The sequence below is a fragment of the Stegostoma tigrinum genome, chromosome 22 (genome assembly GCF_030684315.1).
Source record: "Stegostoma tigrinum isolate sSteTig4 chromosome 22, sSteTig4.hap1, whole genome shotgun sequence".
Taxonomy (NCBI): domain Eukaryota; kingdom Metazoa; phylum Chordata; class Chondrichthyes; order Orectolobiformes; family Stegostomatidae; genus Stegostoma; species Stegostoma tigrinum.
The window spans coordinates 33837520-33857198 of NC_081375.1; the positions used below are offsets into that span (position 1 = coordinate 33837520).

Sequence of the window (19679 nt, forward strand, 5' to 3'; positions counted from 1 at the left end):
AGCTCTTTAATTATTTTTATGAAAGGAAATTACCATCTGGCCTACATATGACTCCAGACTCTCAGGAATGTGCTACCTTCTGGGCAATTAGGCATAGGCAAGAAAATGCTGGCACGGCTAGTGATGCCCACATCCTGTGACTGAATAATAAAAAAAATTACTCTCAATCTTCAGCAAAGTAATAGAAGGTGTCATAGCAGGGATGTTAAGCTGCATATTCACAATAATAATCTGCTCACTTATTCACTGACTTTCAAATTGAGTTCCACCAGATTTCTGAACTCATCGTAACCTTTGTTTAGCACTTCTGTAGTGCAATCACCACCTCCCAGAGAGAATCCAACCATTGTCTTTTTGACATTACCATTGTTGACCACCTATTAGCAACATTCCGAGTGTGACCATTCACCAGAAGTAGAACTGCACCAGCCAGATAAGTTCGGTGGCCACAGGAACAAGTGAGAATATACACAGAGATAGTAGGAACTGTACATACTGGAGAATCTGAGACAACTGGATATAAAGCTTGAAGAACATAGCAGGCCAAGCAGCAGAGGAGCAGGAAGGCTGACGTTTCAGGCCGACGTTTCAGGCCATTTCTGAAGAAGGTTCTAGACCCTAAACGTCAGCCTTCCTGCACCTCTGATGCTGCTTGGCCTGCTGTGTTCATCCAGCTCTACACCTTGGTATCTGAGAATATACGTATAGAGGTTACACCTCAGTTATAGACAAAGCGCTGGTGAGGCTGTGTCTGCAGCACTGTATATAACATCTGGTCTCTTTATTGAAAGCAGCATGCCAATACAGTGGACTGAGTTCAGCAAAGTTTTTTTCACTAGACTAATACCTGGAATGGTAGATTTTCCTATGAGAAAAAGTTGGACAGGCCAGGCCTCCATAATCTTGGAAATTAGAAAAGTAAGATGCAACTTTGAAACATATAGCATCATGAAGGAACTTAAAGTATGTATGGAAAGAATTTCTGAAGGGTCCCAACCCGAAACGTCAACTTTCCTGCTTCTCTGATGCTGCCTGACTTGCCATGTTCCTCCAGCTCCACACCGTGTTCTGACTCCAGCATCCGCCATTCTTGCTATCTCTATGGAAAGGAAATGTCCTGTTTTGGGAGAGGCTAGAACTAGAAGCCACCTTTTTTTAATATAAAAAAAACAAACAGTCTGATCCATTTAAGGCAGACATGAGAAGCTTTTTTTTCTTGCAAAGGGTTGCGTATATTTGAACTCTGTCAAATGGCAGTGGAAGCAGAGATAAATAGACTTTTAAATAAGGAAATGAAAGGCTATCAAAAGGTGCATGGGAATGTGGAGTTAAGGTATCAATCAGGACAGCCATGTTTTATTAAAATGGTGGACAGCACTTGAGGGGCTAAATGGCCTGCTTCTGTTTCGAACTTGAACACTTATATGCGCACTTAGAGGCTGGTAATTCTCCTGATTCCTTAAAATTTGTCCACCATCTAGAATGCACAAGTCAGCAGAGTGATAGAATACTCTTTGCTTGCTTGGAGGAGTATAGCTCCAACACCACCCAAGAGGCTCAGCGCCATTCTGGCAAAGCAACCCACTTGATTGGAACTTTATCCATCACCTACAATGTTCATGATCTTCACCCATAATCGACAGTGCTGGTAATGTGTGCCATATATAAGATGCAATGCATTAACTTACCAAGGCACCTTTGATTGCTCCTTTCATACATATCCAGAAGGAGATGGTAGCAGATACATGGGAAAACCACCCACATACAAAAAAAAAGTGTCCCTGGAAGTAACGTACCATTCTGACTTGGAACTAAATCACTGTTCCTTCACGATCATTCACTGGGTCAAAATCCTGGAACTGTCTTCAGCATTGTGTCAGTACCCAAATCATAGAGAATGCAACATTTCAAGAAGGCAGTTCAGTCACCTTTTCGATTGCAATAAGGAATAGGCAATAAATGCTGACATGATATCCACTTCCCATGCATAAGTGATAAGAAAATAATTCCAGGACCAACTACTGGTTTTCAAATGAAATATGTTCTTGGGAACTTGGAAAAAAATCACCTGTAAAACCAAAAAAAAACTTGTCTCAAGTTAACATTGAAACCAGGCAGATTATTGCAAATTTAATTTGCGCACTATACACTCAGCTTCTTCATGCTCTCCTTGATAAGGATCAGTAATATATTCCTGCTTGGGATGATATTAAACAATAGGGCACTATAACTTTAAGGCTCTTTGTTGTAGTTACTGGATATTGTGATTTTCTCTGCACCTCATGTATTCCCTTATCTCTGAAAAGGTGCCTTTCCATACAATCTGAAGTGAAGAAATGTGAAAATGCATATGGAAATTCAAGTGACCTGCATCCAAACTCAGTCTAGATGTTTCAATTGGTAGTTGTGTGGCTCTATCTTTAAAAAGGTAGCTTTGCCTTTTGAGATCTTGACTTGAAAGTCAAGTATGCTTACAAGTTCTGTATAGAGAAAGATTTAATCAAAAATTTAATCTCCTCACCACCTCCATATTTGTGCAGAAGGTCATGCCACCAAGCTGTCAATTATGCCTCTACCTCAATTACATAAGCTGTTCAGTGAAAGCCATGCTTTGCTAAATAAGTAGAAATCATTTTAACCTCAATCATGCAGTCAATACCCATTATCCCAAATGTAACTGTATGGAAAATATAATTAAGAGATGGTTAGTGCTTCATGGAATGTAATTAAGGGTAAAATAGTTGATGCTTGTGTTTCTGGGAACTGACACTTTGCAAGCGGAATACACCTTTATGGTAGTGTCAAATAAAATTAACTCCAAGAGATGGGTTTCAACAATTACAAGGATTCCACAACCATTAACAAAATTGCTGGATGAGATCCGACTGTGAAATTACCAACCAGATTCCAGGCACACTCAATTTTTGGCATGTGGATAGCAATCCTAGAATGTTCTTGGGGTGCAGTGGCAGCATCACCGTCTCTGAGCCAGGAGGCCCGAGTTCAAATTCCACTTTGTCTCAGTTGTGTGTAATAAACCACACTGAGCAGATTGCTTAGGAAAATATCTAATCCTTGGGAGGTTCTTGTGCTGCAGTGGTAGTGTCCCTCAATTTAAGTCAGGGACCTGGATTCAAGTCTTACCTGCTCCAGAGATGTGTGATAACATCTTTAAATAGGGTGACCAGAAAATATCTATGACTGGACCAAAGAGACTCCACACCACCTTTGTATTTAGTGAAGCCTCTTGCTACACTCACATTGTTGTCTCATGCAAAAGCACCTTAGATAAGGCACTTGAACAGGCACCTGTGAATTAGAACCAAGGTAGTCTGACATCTGTAAATGCTGGAGGAGAGAATCCTGGCCCTCACGGGAGATCAGGTCTACTTTTGCAGGAGTATAGAAATGTTGTAATGAAGCTACCAATGTAAGGAGATGGTGGGGGGTTTGGGAGGGGGGTTGGGAGGACATAATCTACTTGTTGCTAACAGCAAAGTGCTTTGAATGAAAAAATAGAAGAGCTTTCATAAAAATGAATTGTTCAGATTAATACAAGTATCAGAGTAGCAATCTTGGGAGGACTGCTGTGTTGCAGTGGCAGTGTCCCTACCTTCGAGCCAGGAATCCTGGTTTCAAGTCCCACCTCCTCCGAGCTACATAATGACATCTTTGAACAGGTTGATTAGAAAAAAATCTAGCAGGCATGCACCTTGCACAATCAATTTAGAGATTCCAGGTTAGACATTTGATGAACCCGCCTCATCCTGCCTGCCCCAATACTTCTATCGATTTGAGATAGCTTCTCTGATTCGTGGTTTCTCAGAGTCATCATGAATAATGGTCTGGATTCAAGAACCTTTAGAAAGGGCTCATTTAAAAAGGTCATATTCATGCTCCCATCATGAACATTTATTCCCTCAAACTACCCCCAGTGGCCCTTCATGGGGTCCATGCCAACAAATGGTACTTCCATGCTTTTTTACCATACTCACAGAATACACTATGTACAAAACAAGTGGGGCCTAAAAATACCTGCTATTACTACAACCTTAAAGAGGTATCAACCAAGTATCAATGTTTAAAGTATTAATAATAAACTTTAAAACCACTTAGCTGCTCTTTGCTTTCATCAATTAAACATTGGGCCATTGACAACAGAGAGCATATAAAATATAACAAGACTAAGCAGCGAAACATTGCTGCAGGTTCTCAAAAAAATTCGTCTCACATTCCATTTGTGGCAGTCTGGGGACTCACCCATGACTCGTTAAAAATATTACAATAAAGAACATTGAGAAAACAAGAAACACGAGTAAGCCATTCAGCCCTTCTAGAATACTTCACCATTTAAAAAGTTTATGGTAGTTTTGCCCCTTGCCTCAACTTCTTACTTTTTGTGACAGTTTTTGATTTCTCAATATTTCAAAAATCTGCCTCCTCTTCAAACACACTCAGTGATCTACCCTCCTCAACTCTCTGGGAAGAGAATTCCAGACATTCATTACCCTATACAGGATGAAATTCCTTCCCAATTTTGTTTTGGATGATTGCCTCTTATTCTGTAACTATATCTCTTAGATAAAAATTCCCCCAATAGTATAAATATCATATTCATATCTCGCTTGTCAAACACTTATAAATCTTGTACGTTTCAGTAAGATCACTCCTCATTCTTCTCAAGTTTAAATGAATAAAGGCCAAAACTGATTTAAGATTCTCGACTTGTCAACCCCTTCATCCCAAGAATCAGCCTAGTGAATCTCTTTTAAAATGCCTTCCATGCAATACACTATTTCTTGAATAATGGGACAAAAACGCTATATAGTATTCTGTATAGATGTGACATCACCAGCACATCATACAGTTGCAGAAAAGCTTCCCAATTATAGAACTCCAAAGCTGTAGCAATAAAGCCCAAGATATTCTTTGTCTTCTTAATTAACTGCTGCCTCAGCATGTTAATTTGTATCACGCACAAGAACACTCAAGTTCCTCTGCATTGCATTTGCTTGAAGCCTCTCTCATTTAAATAATAGCCTGCCTTTTGATTCTTCCTACCAAAATTAATGACCTCACGTTTCCAAAATTAAATTCCATCTGTTTTTATCCACTCATTTGTTCAACCTATCTATACCCCTGCAGATTTCTTATGACTTCATCACAACATGTCTTCCCATCTATTTTTGTATCATCAGTAAACTTGGAGTGATTACACTGTCTTAGCCTCCAAGTCAACAACATAGAAAATAACTAAAACCCAAGAATGATCAGTGTGGCACTTCATGAGTTTATATCTTTCCAATCTAAAAATTACCCATTAAATCTTGACTCTTTTCTTTTTCTTGTGCGTTAACTAATTGTCAGTCCCTGCTGATACATTACCACCAATACCATGATTTCATATCTTGTTACACTTTATTGAATACTTTCTGGAAACTGAAATACCTTTTTTCCCCCATAAGTCCATCAAGAAAACTCTACTTATAATGTTCATAAAGAACACAGAAAATTTACCTAATATGATTTCCCTTTCACAAAACCACAGTTGATTTGCATTAAGCCTCAAAATATCTTGCTATTTTTACTTTAATAATGGACTCTAGCATTTTCTGAACAAACAATGGCAGAAGTTAGGCTAACTGCTTATACTTTTCCACACTCTACCTTCCTTCTTTTGTACACAGGGACATATCAGTTTTTCAATTCATTGGAACTCTTCCTGTATCCAGTAAATTCTGGAATATTTCAGTTAGTGTTTCGATTTTCTGTGCAGCTGCTTGAGTCATTAAGTGGCTTGTAGACCAGTGAGTTCTGGTGACTTGTCTGCCTTTAGTCCCATTTGTTTGTAAAGCACTTTCTTCCTCACCATAGGGACAGTTAGGAGATCTTTCTTCCCATTAGTACCTTGGTTATCTGTTATCTTTGGAGTATGTATAATGCCTTTTACTGAAGTCTGATGCAAAATATTGATCAAAATTGTGTGTCATTTACTGTCCCTCAGTATTAACTCCTCAGTTGTATCCTCCAAAAATTGCACACTTTACACATTCTCTTTCTCTTGATATGTCCAGAAAATCTCTTCCCTGTTTGTAACTATATTTCTTGCAAATTTACTTTCATTAGCAATTTTCTTCCTTTTTATTCACGTTTTAATCAACCACTGTTAGCTCCCAAAAATACCCTTTCTTCAGGCCTGCTATTGGTTTTGCCACATTCTGTGCTTACAGTTTATTTTGTTTGGATACCATCTTTCTGGATACCATCTTTGTTACCCATGTTAGTTGATTCTTCTTAGACCAGAACAAACGTTTGCTCAATGTTATGAAATATCTGCTTAAATGTCTGCCGCTGTATATCTGTCAACTTTCCATTTTGTCTATCTCCCCAGACTGCTTTAGACAAATTTTTCTTGATACCTCTGTAATCATTCTTATTTAAAAGGTGCGTACACTAGCTTGAGACCCAAGTTGGCATCCATGAATCTGATTTTGAAATTCCACCACGTTGTGATCACTGCTCCTAAGAGGATCCTTACTAATGAGATCTTTTATTAATCTTACCTCATTATTCTGACAATGCTATAGCTTGAGGTATACGCTTTCCTTATTTTTGAAATGAAGGGGTTGAGACAGAGGTGCCCAGTTGTCGATAAAATACACAGCTTGTGAGGTCTGGAGTGTGTGTATTTTTTTTTTAAAGTTGAAACAATAGAAGCAGCCTGGCTGGGTGAGGTCAAGCTCCTTCACCACCAGGATTTTACTTTTAGCTTTCAGTAATTGTTGGTGGGGTCTTGATGCTGGACCTGGAAGCTGTTTTTCCTCTCTCTCTTTGCTACTGCTAGAAGCTTGGGTTCACTTCCTGCTGCTGGAATTGTATGTGAGAAAATCTGTTACTCAGTTTGCCTTTGCCAAGTGTGTGCTTATGGGATGGTACTGCATTGAAGAGTTAATGAGTAGTTTATTACTTTAATTATTTTGTGGAATTACAGTTAAGCTAATTTTTATAATATTTTATCTTGTCCGTACTTTAACTAAGGCACATGAGTAAAGTGTGTTTTGCTTCAAGTTTGATAGTTTGATCAATCTAATTGCATCTGAATGCAACGCCTGGCCCTTGCATTAAAATTAGATAGATTTAGGGCCTAAATCGATCTCCCTACATATTTTGTGGAGATTTGGTCTGCTCTGTAACTAGATCTAAAATAGCATGTTCCTGGATAAGTTCTGCAATGTACTGTGGAAAACAATCCCTGATGGACTTTACAAATTCATTTTCAGTACTCCCCTTGCATATCTGATTTGCCCACTCAATATGCAGATTAAAATCACCGACTAAAATTGTAATGCCCTTCAATTTGGACTTTTCTTATAGTAAGGCAACTCTTTGGGATTTCATAGGTATAACATTATAGAAATAAAGCCTCACAATTCTCAGAAATATCACAAAAGATCTGGAAAAAGAGAGGAAATTGCTGATGAAACTCAGCAGGACTGGCAGAATCTGTGGGAATAAAGCAGAGTTAACATATTAAATCTGGTGACTCTTCATTACACTGAACTCAAAACGCTTTCTTTAGATAGGTGCCGTCAGATCTGCTGAGTTTTTCCAGTAATTTGTGTTTTTGAATAACAGGACATTGATGTGGTTTAAATTAAAATTATTGTCTCTTCCTACCTTTTCAGCAGACTTCATTGTTGACATTTCTCAAGAGCTATTATGAATTCTTGGCTGACTTGCAAAATCATTTATCTCAGGAAGAAGAGGAAATTCAGATGTTGATTGACAGTTTAATCAGACGATTAAAGAGTAGTTGTTTTTAACCGTGTTAAAATGAATAAACTTTTACTTCTAATAACAGTTTGCCCACTTGATGGGATGTAAAATCTTTGAACGGGTTTCGCGAATGGGAGTTTTTTTTCTGTATCAAGTCTATATCAAATGAGAGCTCAGTTAGATTGTTGAAAAGCCAACATTTTCTGGTCACCCAGCCATAAGAAGTGTATTATTAAATTGAAAAAGGGTGCAGAAAAGGTTTACAAGGATGTTACTGGGTCTGGAAAGTTTAACTTATGACCAGAGCCTCAATAGGCTGGGACTTTTCTCCCTGGAGCATAGAAAGATTAGGGGTGACCTTATAGGGGTTTATAAAATCATGAGGCATAAACAAGGTAGAATAGCAAACGTGTTTTCCCCAGGTAATGACAAAGGGTTACTGGACCTGAAACATTAACTCTGATTTTGCTCCACAGATACTGCCACACCTGCTGAGCATTTCTAGCAATTTCTGTTTTTGTTTCTGATTTATAGCATCCATAGTTTTATCGTCAGTTTTCACTTCCCTCGTGTAGGGGAGTTCAAAACCAGAGGGCATAATTTTAAAGGTGAGGGGGAAAGATTTAGAAGAGACCCAAGGGACTCACAAACAATGTTGCATGAATGAAATGACCTGCCAGAGGAAGTAGCAAATGCTGTACAGTTGCAACATTTGAGAGACATTTGGACAGGTATATGTACAGGAAAGGTTTAGAAGGATGTGGGCCATACACAGGCAAATGGAACTAGTTTAGTTTGGGATAGCTGATCAGCATGGACGAGTTGGGCCAAACTGTCTGTTTCCATGCTGTATGACTTTATGATTCTACAGGTCATGAGTTCGGTCCTTGGTGGTAAAGGTTGATTGGCTTTGGAGCTGGCTTGGAAATACGGGTGGCATGGAATGGTGTTTTGGCTGGAGTATTGAGAGTGAGAACATATTGGAACTATTTGCCCTGCTTCCCTGCACACCACCATTACCAACCTGAATGAAAATTGCATGAGACAAAGACCCTTTAGACAATGTGGCTATGGTTGAATTGGAAAGTGCCCTATCATACCCAAGCAAACACAGAAGAGGGGAAATCTTAATGTTTCCAAACATTATTTGTATTGATCATTGATTTATACTGCACAAAAGATCAGAGCCTGAACTGCTTACCCTCCTAATGGACCCTGTAACTTTTTAAAGGTTTTAATTTGATGTATTCTTAATGCAATTTCTGGTCTGAACCAATGTTAGAATATTATAAATCTACATTGGGGAAACGCAGATTAAAGATTAACACAATTTATCACATTTCTTGAAACCACGGTGTCTTTAAATTCTGATTACATTTGCCATTAAAAATAAACAACTGACTAATAGCCATCATGTACAGTGATACTGGCTAACGCGGGTGATTTTCTGTGCCAAAAGGTGTGGTTATGAACCACCCAGTGCTGCAGTTTCCTGAAGTACAAAACTATTTTTGAACTCTTGCTTTGTTAGAAACAAATTTTCTGTTATGGGAATTGGAATGAACCATGGTCATAAGAAAAGAAAATCATTATGTTTTACTTTCCCCTCCCCTTCAGCTAAAACAAATGAGTGGGGAGAGCCTGTCAGTAATTACACTGAAATCCATCAAAACAAGCTTCTCAAAAGTTGCTGTGACCGGTCATCTATTATTGTAAAGCACAGATCCAGTCAGAATTTAAACTTCCCTCATGCAAAACATCTGTTGTCCAAATGTAGGGGGAGAAAAAAAGAACCATTTCAGGCTGCACTTCCCCTCAGGGAAGTGGGGAATAAGCAAGAGTTAGTCAACTCAAACTGCTTTTATTTCTCTCCTGGAGGTCAAAAACAGATCAATAATGGACGAGGCCCAGGAACAGGGCTCAGGTTAAGTATCTTTACTTAATTACATTAGGATGGAGCTAAGACGGACATGTGGAGGGATAGATCATGGTTGATTTGCATCTTATCCTTACTAAAATGGTTTGATTCTATATTATTTTATACCATGCCTGCACAAAGTCATTCAAATCTTCCACACAAAATTAGTTTAGTTCACATCCACTTCTTCTCAAGGGCAAACTGAGCCTTTATTATTTACGGTTTCCTTGAATAAGAATTGGTGATCAATTGAAACCTACAACGTTCTTTAATGGATAAACAGAGTAGATCCAGGTGAGAAGTTCTCTTTGGTATGGAGTCCAAAACCTGCAGGCACAATTTAAAAATAAGGGGACAACATTGAGGCCTGAGACAAGGAGAAAATAATCTACTCAGATGGTGGTCAATCTTTAGAATTCTTTACCACAAAGGGGTGTGGAAGCTTAGTCTTGAAGCACATTTAAAATTGAGGTTGATAAATATATCACTGGTAATCAGGAATCTAAATGGATAATATGGGTAAATGACATTGAAATCAACTACAAGTGGAGGAACAGGCTTAATGGGCTGAATGGTGTACTCCTGTTTCTATCTTCCAATGTTCTGACATTCTTCATTCCATACAGTTACACTTTGTGTGAAGAATTACATCCGAAATTCCCTCATTAATGGTCTGGCTGTAATTTTAGGCTTTTGCTTTCCGTGTTCTGGACTCCCGAGTGTGAGGGAAGGAAATTTGGGAGTGGGGATCAGAGTGAAATTGCACTGGGGTGTAGGTAGTTATGGGCAGGAAAGAGGGCAAGGAGAGTGAATTAAAAACAAACATGAGCATAAGGTGAGAAAGGAAAGGGGTGGAAGTGAACAGAGGAAGAGGAAATATTTTAATAAGTAAAAAAGTAAGTGTGAAAGCAGAAACCTTCATGGGAGAGATATACAGAAAGGAACTGCTTATTGATGAATTGAAGGAGGTCCCAAAAGGGATGAGATGGAGAAGTGGATAAGCTTATGGAAAGAGGCCCAGACAATGGATTCAAGTAGCATACAGGCAGAGAGCGAGAGCGAGAATTATACGGATATTGTCAAATTTACTTCTGGCATTCAATTCCATAATTTTAAATGGTTTTGAAGTAAGATTAATGGGATAATTTTCATAGAATCATTCAAGACAGAAGAGGCCCTTTGGCCCCACTGACTCTGCACTGACAAAAGATGACTCACAGCAGTCCCACATTTTAGCAATTGGCTCATTGCCTTGAACATTATGACATTTCAAGTGCTCAAGTACCTTTCACACCTCAACTACCCTCCCTGGTGGTGACCCCACCACCATCTGGGTGATTCTTCTTTACAATAAAATCCTCTCTAAACCTTCTGCCTTTCACATTTAAAATTATGCCTCCTTGTTATAGGCCCTAATATTATGGGAGAACAGCTGCTTCCTATCCACCCTGTCTCTACCCTTCATAATCCCATACATCTCAACCAGGACCCCTTTAATCCTCTCTGATCTAAATAAAACAACCTGAGCTCTCTTCATAGCTAAATTGCTCCATCACAGGTACCATCCCTTTGTGAATCGCCCCTGCTCTTTCTCCATTGTGATCACATCCTTATTATTGTGCAGTGACTAGAACTGCACACAATAGTTCAACTGTGTCTTTATAAAAGTCTTGCCTAGCTCCAGCATAATCTCCCTGCTCTTATCACCTATTCTGCCAATGATAAAGGCAAATATCCTGCAAGTTTTCTTAACTATCCAATTAACCTGTCCTTCTGCCATTAGGAATCTGTGAACAAATGCCTAAGATCTCTCTGTTCCTCCTAGCTTCCTAATGTCTTGCTATTCACCGAGTACTCCCTTGTACTGTTACATCTTCCTAAGGGCATTACGTCCCATTTATCGGTGCTACATCCCAACTACCAATCAGACAATCCATCTATACATAGGATCTTTTTACTCACTATCAACTACCAGGCTAATCTTTGTGTCATCTGCAAACTTACTTATCATCCCCAATCACATTTTCTTCTATATCGTCATTTTTACATATTTTGTATCTATCACAGAAACAACTAGGGACCCAACAGCAATCCCTATGGTATGCCACCGGGCACCACCTCATAGTCTGTAAATAACTCAAACACTGTGTGGCATCATACCACACAATAAAAGACCACTCATCCATTGACTGACCTGGACTGTAGAAACTTATCCAAGCATTACAGTTGCTAACAGCTGTATAAACAGGGACGTGCTCGGACTTTGTCCTTTTTTGTGCCTGATTGTCGTCCCCCTGATGTCAGAACACCAAGCTAAGAAATAAAAAGAATTTAGTCACAAATCTCCCAGCCAGTGTCAATGCATGTAGCATCTACACTGATTGGAAGATCTGGGCCATTGGCATTTCAGGGCCTTCCTACCTTGCAATGGCGAGTACATGTGAAAAGGTACTTCATGGACTGTAAAGGATGCCTCTAGAAGGTGCATATATGAAATCAACCTTTTTTCCTGTGCTAGTTCATGTATCTATTCCAGATCAGCTGATCCACTCATTTCTTTTTTCCGCAACTCACAATTGTGTTCCACAGTGAAAGATCACATCCAAGCTATTCAAATTAGTTTAAACCACAAATCAGCTTGTAAAATAAGGCACCATAAAAGGAACAAACAGAACAGTTTGGATTCTGTTCGACTTGGTGATGATGGCAACAGAACCTTATATGGAAGTTTTCAGGTCAAAAACAATATCCCAGATTTTGAAAATAGATCTCCATATAAAATAAGATGATCCTTTTGTCATTCAGCAGTGTTTGTGAAAGATAAACAGACAGTGAGAATGTAAGTTTTGAACTTAGTTATTGATTAAGTAGCCAAAACATTCTCAAAATATTTATGAGAATGTTGCACAAAGATTAAAACATTAGAAAAGCACCAATCATTCCTTGAGAAATTAGAATTTAAAAAAAATATGGAATATTGCTGCAGATCTGGTTCCAAGCTGTTCAAGATTTTGCACACTTCTAAGATGTCTGCATCATGTAACTTAAGAGATTGCGATTGCCAAAAATCTACAAGAGCATAAAAACTTAATTCAATTTCTCAGGACCCATGTAAAAGGTTTGGTACGCAAATGAATATTTTGAGATCCAATGTTGTAAGCATGTATACAAATTATCCTTGAACTGGTGTGCATATTCCCACATTATTTTCTTCTGGTAATTTTTCTTACAATGTATTAGGAATCAAATGTCATATCAAAAATCCCTGGTACCTGACCTCAAGAGTTAAACGGATGTGTTATTATGGAATGTGGTACCAACTAGATCAAAACATGTCCTACAGAGTGAAAGTTTTACTTTAAATGTATTTTTTAAGTCCGCATGTACTTGTTGGGCCAGAATTTATTGCCCATTCTCAGTTACCCTTCGGAAGTGGAGACAAAGGCCTGGTGAAATTATTGCTGAAGTGTTAATCCGGAGACCCAGGAAATGTCTTGGGGACCTGGGCTCAAGTCCTGCCATGGCAAATGGTCAAATTCATATTCAATAAAAATCTGGAATTTAGAGAGTCTAATTGTGACAATTGTTGACTGTTGCAAAAGAAACATCTGTCCTATAGGGAATGACACTCCCAACCTTACCTGGCATGGCCTACATGTGACTCCAGACTCTCAGCTGGTTGACTCTCAACTGCACTGTGGGCAATAAATACTGGTCTAGCCAGTAATGCCCTGGTCCTGTGAATGAATAAAAAAAACAAGTGGTTGTTGTCTGCCTTCTTGAACTATTGCTGTCCTTGGGTGTAGGTACATGCACAATGTTGTTAGGAAGGGAGTTCCAGGATCTTAACCAGTAACAGTGAAAGAACTGTGATGTGTTTCCAAGTCAGGATGGCATGTAGCTTGGAGGAAAACTTGAGGGTGGTGGCTTTCCCATATATCTATTGCCCTTGTCATTCTAGGCAGACAAGTCATAGGTTTGTAAGATGCCAAAAGAAGCCTTGATAACTTGCACAGGATGTAATGCAACATACTGTTACCACTATCTTGAAGGGTGTGGAAGTTCTAAATGGTGCTTTAGATGTCACTCAAGCTTCTTGAGCATTGTTTCAGCCACACCCAAGAAAATGGAGAATATTCTATCACAATCCAGACTTGAACTCTGTAGATAATGAATCAGTTCTAGGGAGACAAGAGAGGAGTTGTTCACCATAGGATTTGGAGCCTCTTCTGATCTTGTGGCCACAGTATTCATGTGGCTGGTCCATTTCAGTATATGGGCAATGGTAATCCCCAGGAAATTCAGAGATAGTGGATGCCATTGAATGTCATGTCCAACCATTTGCACTTTTTCTTATTTGAGATGGTCATTGCTTGGCACTTGAATGCCAAGTTACATTTATGCCACACGAGTTCATGCCTGGATGATGTTCAAGACCTGCTGCATGTACACGAACTGCTTCAGGATCTGAGGTGTCGTGAATGGTGCTGAACGTTGTACAACCATCAGCAAACATCCCAATTTAAGCATGTGACTGACAGAAGGCCATTGGTGAACCAGTTGAAGATGTTTGGTCCTTAGGTACCACCATGACAATTCCTGCAGTGGTGTGCTGGGACTGAGATAATTGGCCTCCAATAAACAAAGCCATCTTCCTTTCTGATATATAGACATCACAAACACAGATCATATGTTTGCTTTCCTACTTTTCTTCCCAGAAAACACTTTCAGAATACGATTCCCAAAACACTACCAGTGCAACATTGGTGTGACAGCCCTTCTTTATGAATGAATCAGTACAACAGGCAATTAACAAATGTCAGAGATATCAGTACCAACTTTAAGGATCATTATTGGTATCTCAATTATTGGAGCATCATTTTGGTGGGATAGATCACATTTTAACACCAGGACCGAAATTATTTTTTAAAAAATCCAGGACTGGGGCATCCTGGCTGAGTAAGGCAAGAACCTGGGCACACAGTCTCTGAATAAAAGGGACATGTAACTTAGGACTGAGGAGGAGGAGGAACACCTTCAATAAGAGGGCAGCAGGTCTTTGGGATTCTCTTCTCTAGACCATTGTGGAAACCAGGGTATTGCAATGCATCGTCCTGAAAATGTGACACATGAACCATAATTCAAAACTTCCTCACTTGTAGCATTAGGCCAAGCTGCTGCTGCAGCTTCTCAGACAGAGTCCCTCTCCATTCTGAATGTTACTAATTGTCACCCATGCTTATCTGATAAGATTTGCTCCCTCTGCATTGTTCATGTGCATCCCAAAAAATGGCACTTGGAGAATCCCACCCAGACCCATCCTGCTATAACCCACCTAAGCTACACTTTCCTGAACACTATGGACAATTTAACATGGCCAATCCATCTAGCCTGCACATCTTTGGAAACCAGAGCGCCCAGAGGAAACCCATGCAGACACAGGGAGAATGCACAAACTCCATTCAGACAGACAGTCACCCAAGGGTGGAATCAAACCCGGGTTCCTGGCACTGAGGCAGCATTTCTAACCACTGAGCCACCGTGCTGCCCACTGCTCATTTCTGAAAGGTGAGCAGACTTCCTATTTCACACCCCTCCCTCCTTCTGTGTTAACGCTAATGGCCATGATGATTCAGGTTTCCAACCTGATGTCACGACTTCCAGTTTTGTGGGAGGGGAAACTGCCCAATCTATCACCATAAATTCCAACGCCAAATCCCATTCCCACATGAGAATAATATCTAACCTGCCATACTGAGCACCTGTGGCATTCTTATCATATGAAAGTCTGCATGTTATGAAGAGACCTGTTGATTTCAATCGATGGCGTTGAAGTAGCATGACTTTTTCATCACCACAGTATTTTACAAGATGTTGAAGCTCTTTGTCTTGCGCTCACCACAATGAATAGAAGAATACCAAATTCCGAAGTGAACAACAGTTTATACTGTATGAGCTAAAAAAAAGCTGATTTTTTGTCAGGGGAATTTGGATTGGTCAAGACAAAGAGGATACACTAAGTAACATTTAGTCTAATGGAGGATTCCCACTCACCCACCCAGCTACAGAAGATAGCACTCAAAAAGTGAGGTCAGTATTGTGTAAACATTATTCTGCAAAAGGCTGAATGTTCAGCATTCTTCCCAATGCAGTGTGTGCATGTGCTGTCCATTTTCTTTGACCCTTGCTGCACCATCTGATCACTAAAGTTTCATCCTCTTCCTCTCCCACCACCACAGATATCACCCGAATCAAATCAGGGACCACCAAGCAAAGGATAGTGCAGAACTGCAAGAAAGGGTCAAGTCGTTTTCTTCCCAAAATGAGGGGAGTTCAATCCCTTAATTTTTTATTGGTGAGAAATCATGTGTCGCTGAGAAAAATGAGCTGAAACACTAGATTTTTTGCTTTAAATTTTTATGGTCACAAAATTACAAGATGTTGCAAAACAGACGGCAGTTACTCACAAACAATGATTCTATCTGCTTATTCATCATATGATTTTTATTTTAAAGTTGGCAAAGGCTGCAATCCCACAAAATAAATTGTTACCATATGCTTGAGGAAGTGCTGTTTTCCAGCCTAAGAAATCCTCGAGGGCTTCACATTTCAGCCTATTTACAGATTTCGCAGTTTGAAACCCTCTAAATGATCAATTTTGTTAAAAGTTCAGTATCAGAGGGAACTTGACAAGCACAAAATGATTGCAACTTTATCAAACTATTTGACTTCCAAAGTGTTTAAGTTTCGACTTTATAGACTGACCCACTAAATATCAAACAGAATATTAGTTGATCTTCATGTCAAACATTTAATTAAATTACATGCAATTTATACAAGACAGATTTATAGCAGCAATACAAAATTGGCACACAGTCATTTTAAATGCTATTTTGAATGAAGTTAGAAATTAATGACTTTCAAAGAAATTAATAAGTCTTTTTCTAGCAAACTAGCCCTTAGACTGATGTTACAACTTCCAGTAAAATAGAGGCAATGCTGAAAGTTTTGTTTGTGAAAATTAATATTTTCATTTACGGGTCAGTTTGAGAAGTTAAACATTTAAATCTCTTTTTGGGTTCAGATTCTTGTAAGGTGCACATATTTTTCAGACAATTTGTTTTACTGGGAATATTTTGATTTGTCAGACTTCAAAATTGCTTTCCATCTCCTTTGAAGAACCTCTCAGCTGGAAAGTCCATTTAACTAGAGCTGGTGACTGAAACAGCTGATTTCACATGCCATCTAGTGGATATTAAAATAATGTCCTTTTTTGATAGTTGGCAGTGTCAACCCAGTTTAATTTTAATATTATATATCAAACATTCAAATTGAATGTTACATGCACACAAGGTCAGGCTCGTTGATACAAACTTTTCAACAATACAAGTTAGAATCTTTTACAGCCTTTACTTATAGTAGACCATATGTCCTCTTGAAAACTAACTATTTTTTTTTGTTCCTTCGAAGAGAAGCAGAAAACAAAATTAGAAGCAATTCAACTCACCAAGATAATAAAATGTGAGGCTGGATGAACACAGCAGGCCAAGCAGCATCTCAGGAGCACAAAAGCTGACGTTTCGGGCCTAGACCCTTCATCAGAGATGCTGCTTGGCCTGCTGTGTTCATCCAGCCTCACATTTTATTATCTTGGAATCTCCAGCATCTGCAGTTCCCATTATCTCTGATACTATTTCAACTCACCAAGAGTTCTTTAATAGCAGTTTCTAAAAACTAGCAACCTCTAGCACCAAAGTGATTAAAAGGACAGGTTCATGAGAACGTCACTGCCTGCAAGTTCAGCTGAAAGCCACAAATCATCTAACTCAGAAGTTCATTGCCATGTCCTCATTGTCATTCACTCAAAATCCTGAAAACAACACCCTCCCTAAGATCGGTGTGGTAGTACACATCCACCTAGATCATAGTGATTCCAAGCAACAGCACACCTTGAAGTTGGGAAATGTATATATTTGTCTTGCAAGCACATGCTCATGCAAAGAATACATTAAAAATAAATAAAAGAGAAACTAAAAGAAAATGTTGAAAATTGTCTAAATGAAAAATGATGTTCATATAGATATTTTGCAGTTACCCTTAAAAATATTGAGCAAGTTTATATCAATTTCAGTGTGACATACAGTCCAGAAATACCTGCTCAAACTCAACAGTCTAGACACCACAAGTAGATCCTTTCACCAACACAGCTCCTGAGTAGAAACAACTTGCATGTTGCAACTGTTCATTTCAAAAACGACTGAGCCACTTGTTAATACACCTCTGCAACTGTGAGAAAGTTGGAACTTCAAGTACTCCATGAAAATAAATGCCCAAATGATGACTGACATTGTTGTGCCATGGCACTGTAGTATTGGTAATGTCTTACCATCTGCAAAGTTAATTCTGAAGGTTATAAAAAGGTGATTTCTGGACATTTTCATGGTTTTAGCAAGAGGTGCGTCTGCAGCCTTCAAAAAGGATTAAAAGCAAACAGTCAGGTTTTCAGACTATTAGGCAGTGAGTTTCTTTTGCTCACAATTTAAGCTGTCTGGCACATCAGAAGCATCCAAAGTACTGATGGAAATAGGTTATCAGTGAATCACAATTCACATGCACTCAACTTGCCACAGTAGGTAAAATTTTTCTCCCGTAGCTATTTGTACTGAAATTCCAAAATCTGTTTATGTATGCATTTTGATTTCATTACAAATGGCAAATACAGAAAATATTCATGCGTAGTTGTAGATATATCAGCCTGTGGTGGCCCTTACTGGGGGCTGGCTATTGGTTAGAAAGAGGAGAAATTTTTCTCCCGTAGCTATTTGTACTGAAATTCCAAAATCTGTTTATGTATGCATTTTGATTTCATTACAAATGGCAAATACAGAAAATATTCATGCGTAGTTGTAGATATATCAGCCTGTGGTGGCCCTTACTGGGGGCTGGCTATTGGTTAGAAAGAGGAGAAATGTGTAGATCATTCCTATGAGCTGTTCTTGCACATTTTGCTAGGCAACACAACACCCACAAAGATCACAAGCATGTTGGTGCTGGCTTCTTTATTGAGATAGGTTGTATCATGTGAAAAACAATAAATAAAAGAGAAACTAAAAGAAAATAACTTGCTAAGATCAACTGTTTGACTGCTCCATGAATTTCTGGCGAAATTGCTTCAACTCAGTCGTAATGAAAGAGACATTTATAAAAGTAAAAGGAAGGAAAAAAGAAGTTACTACAGTCATGGAGTAAGACATCCATCTACCGGGCATAATTGTTTCTTCTAGAAAAGGGAAAAGTCCCTCTTGCTTAGCATTGTACCCTTATTTTTTTACCAAAACCTACGCAGGCCATCATTCATTTAATATTTTTGTTTGGTTCATACATGGGATCTGGATTTCACTGGCAAGGTCAGCAATTTTCCCCATCTCTACTTGTACTGGAGAAAGTATTACTGTTGAGCTGCCTTCTTAATCAATGAGAGATGACGTGGTGTACACATACCCCAGTGCTATTAAGACTATTGCTCTGGATGTATGGCTCAGTGACAGTGAAAGTACAACAGCACAGTTAACAGTCAGTCAATTTGTGTGAGACTTGGAGGGGAACTTGCTGGTGGTGGTGTCTGGATACTATCCTTGGTGATAATGATCATGGATTTAGAAAGCACCTTGGGTGAGTTGCTGCAGCCAAAAAGGGATTCCACTCCCAAACAATATAATGAAACGTGAGGCTGGATGAACACAGCAGGCCAAGCAGCATCTCAGGAGCACAAAAGCTGACGTTTCGGGCCTAGACCCTTCATCAGAGAGGGGGATGGGGTGAGGGTTCTGGAATAAATAGGGAGAGAGGGGGAGGCGGACCGAAGATGGACAGAAAAGAAGATAGGTGGAGAGAGTATAGGTGGGGAGGTAGGGAGGGGATAGGTCAGTCCAGGGAAGACGGACAGGTCAAGGAGGTGGGATGAGGTTAGTAGGTAGGAAATGGA

The 19679-nt window shown here is 39.2% G+C and overlaps 1 protein-coding gene across 5 annotated transcripts in view; it reads right to left on the reverse strand.

The window, feature by feature from the left end:
• Window positions 1-19679, reverse strand: part of LOC125463594 (septin-9-like) — a 258165-nt gene that overhangs the window by 168981 nt on the left and 69505 nt on the right. Inside the window, exon 1 of one of the 5 annotated variants that reach the window (XM_059653765.1) lies at window positions 13336-13360. The exons of the other annotated variants lie outside the window; for them this stretch is intronic. Within the exon in view, the coding sequence (XP_059509748.1) occupies window positions 13336-13342 (7 nt within the window). The 5' untranslated portion in view covers window positions 13343-13360. Of the gene's footprint in view, window positions 1-13335; window positions 13361-19679 lie in introns of those variants that run through there. 5 annotated transcript variants of the gene reach the window in all.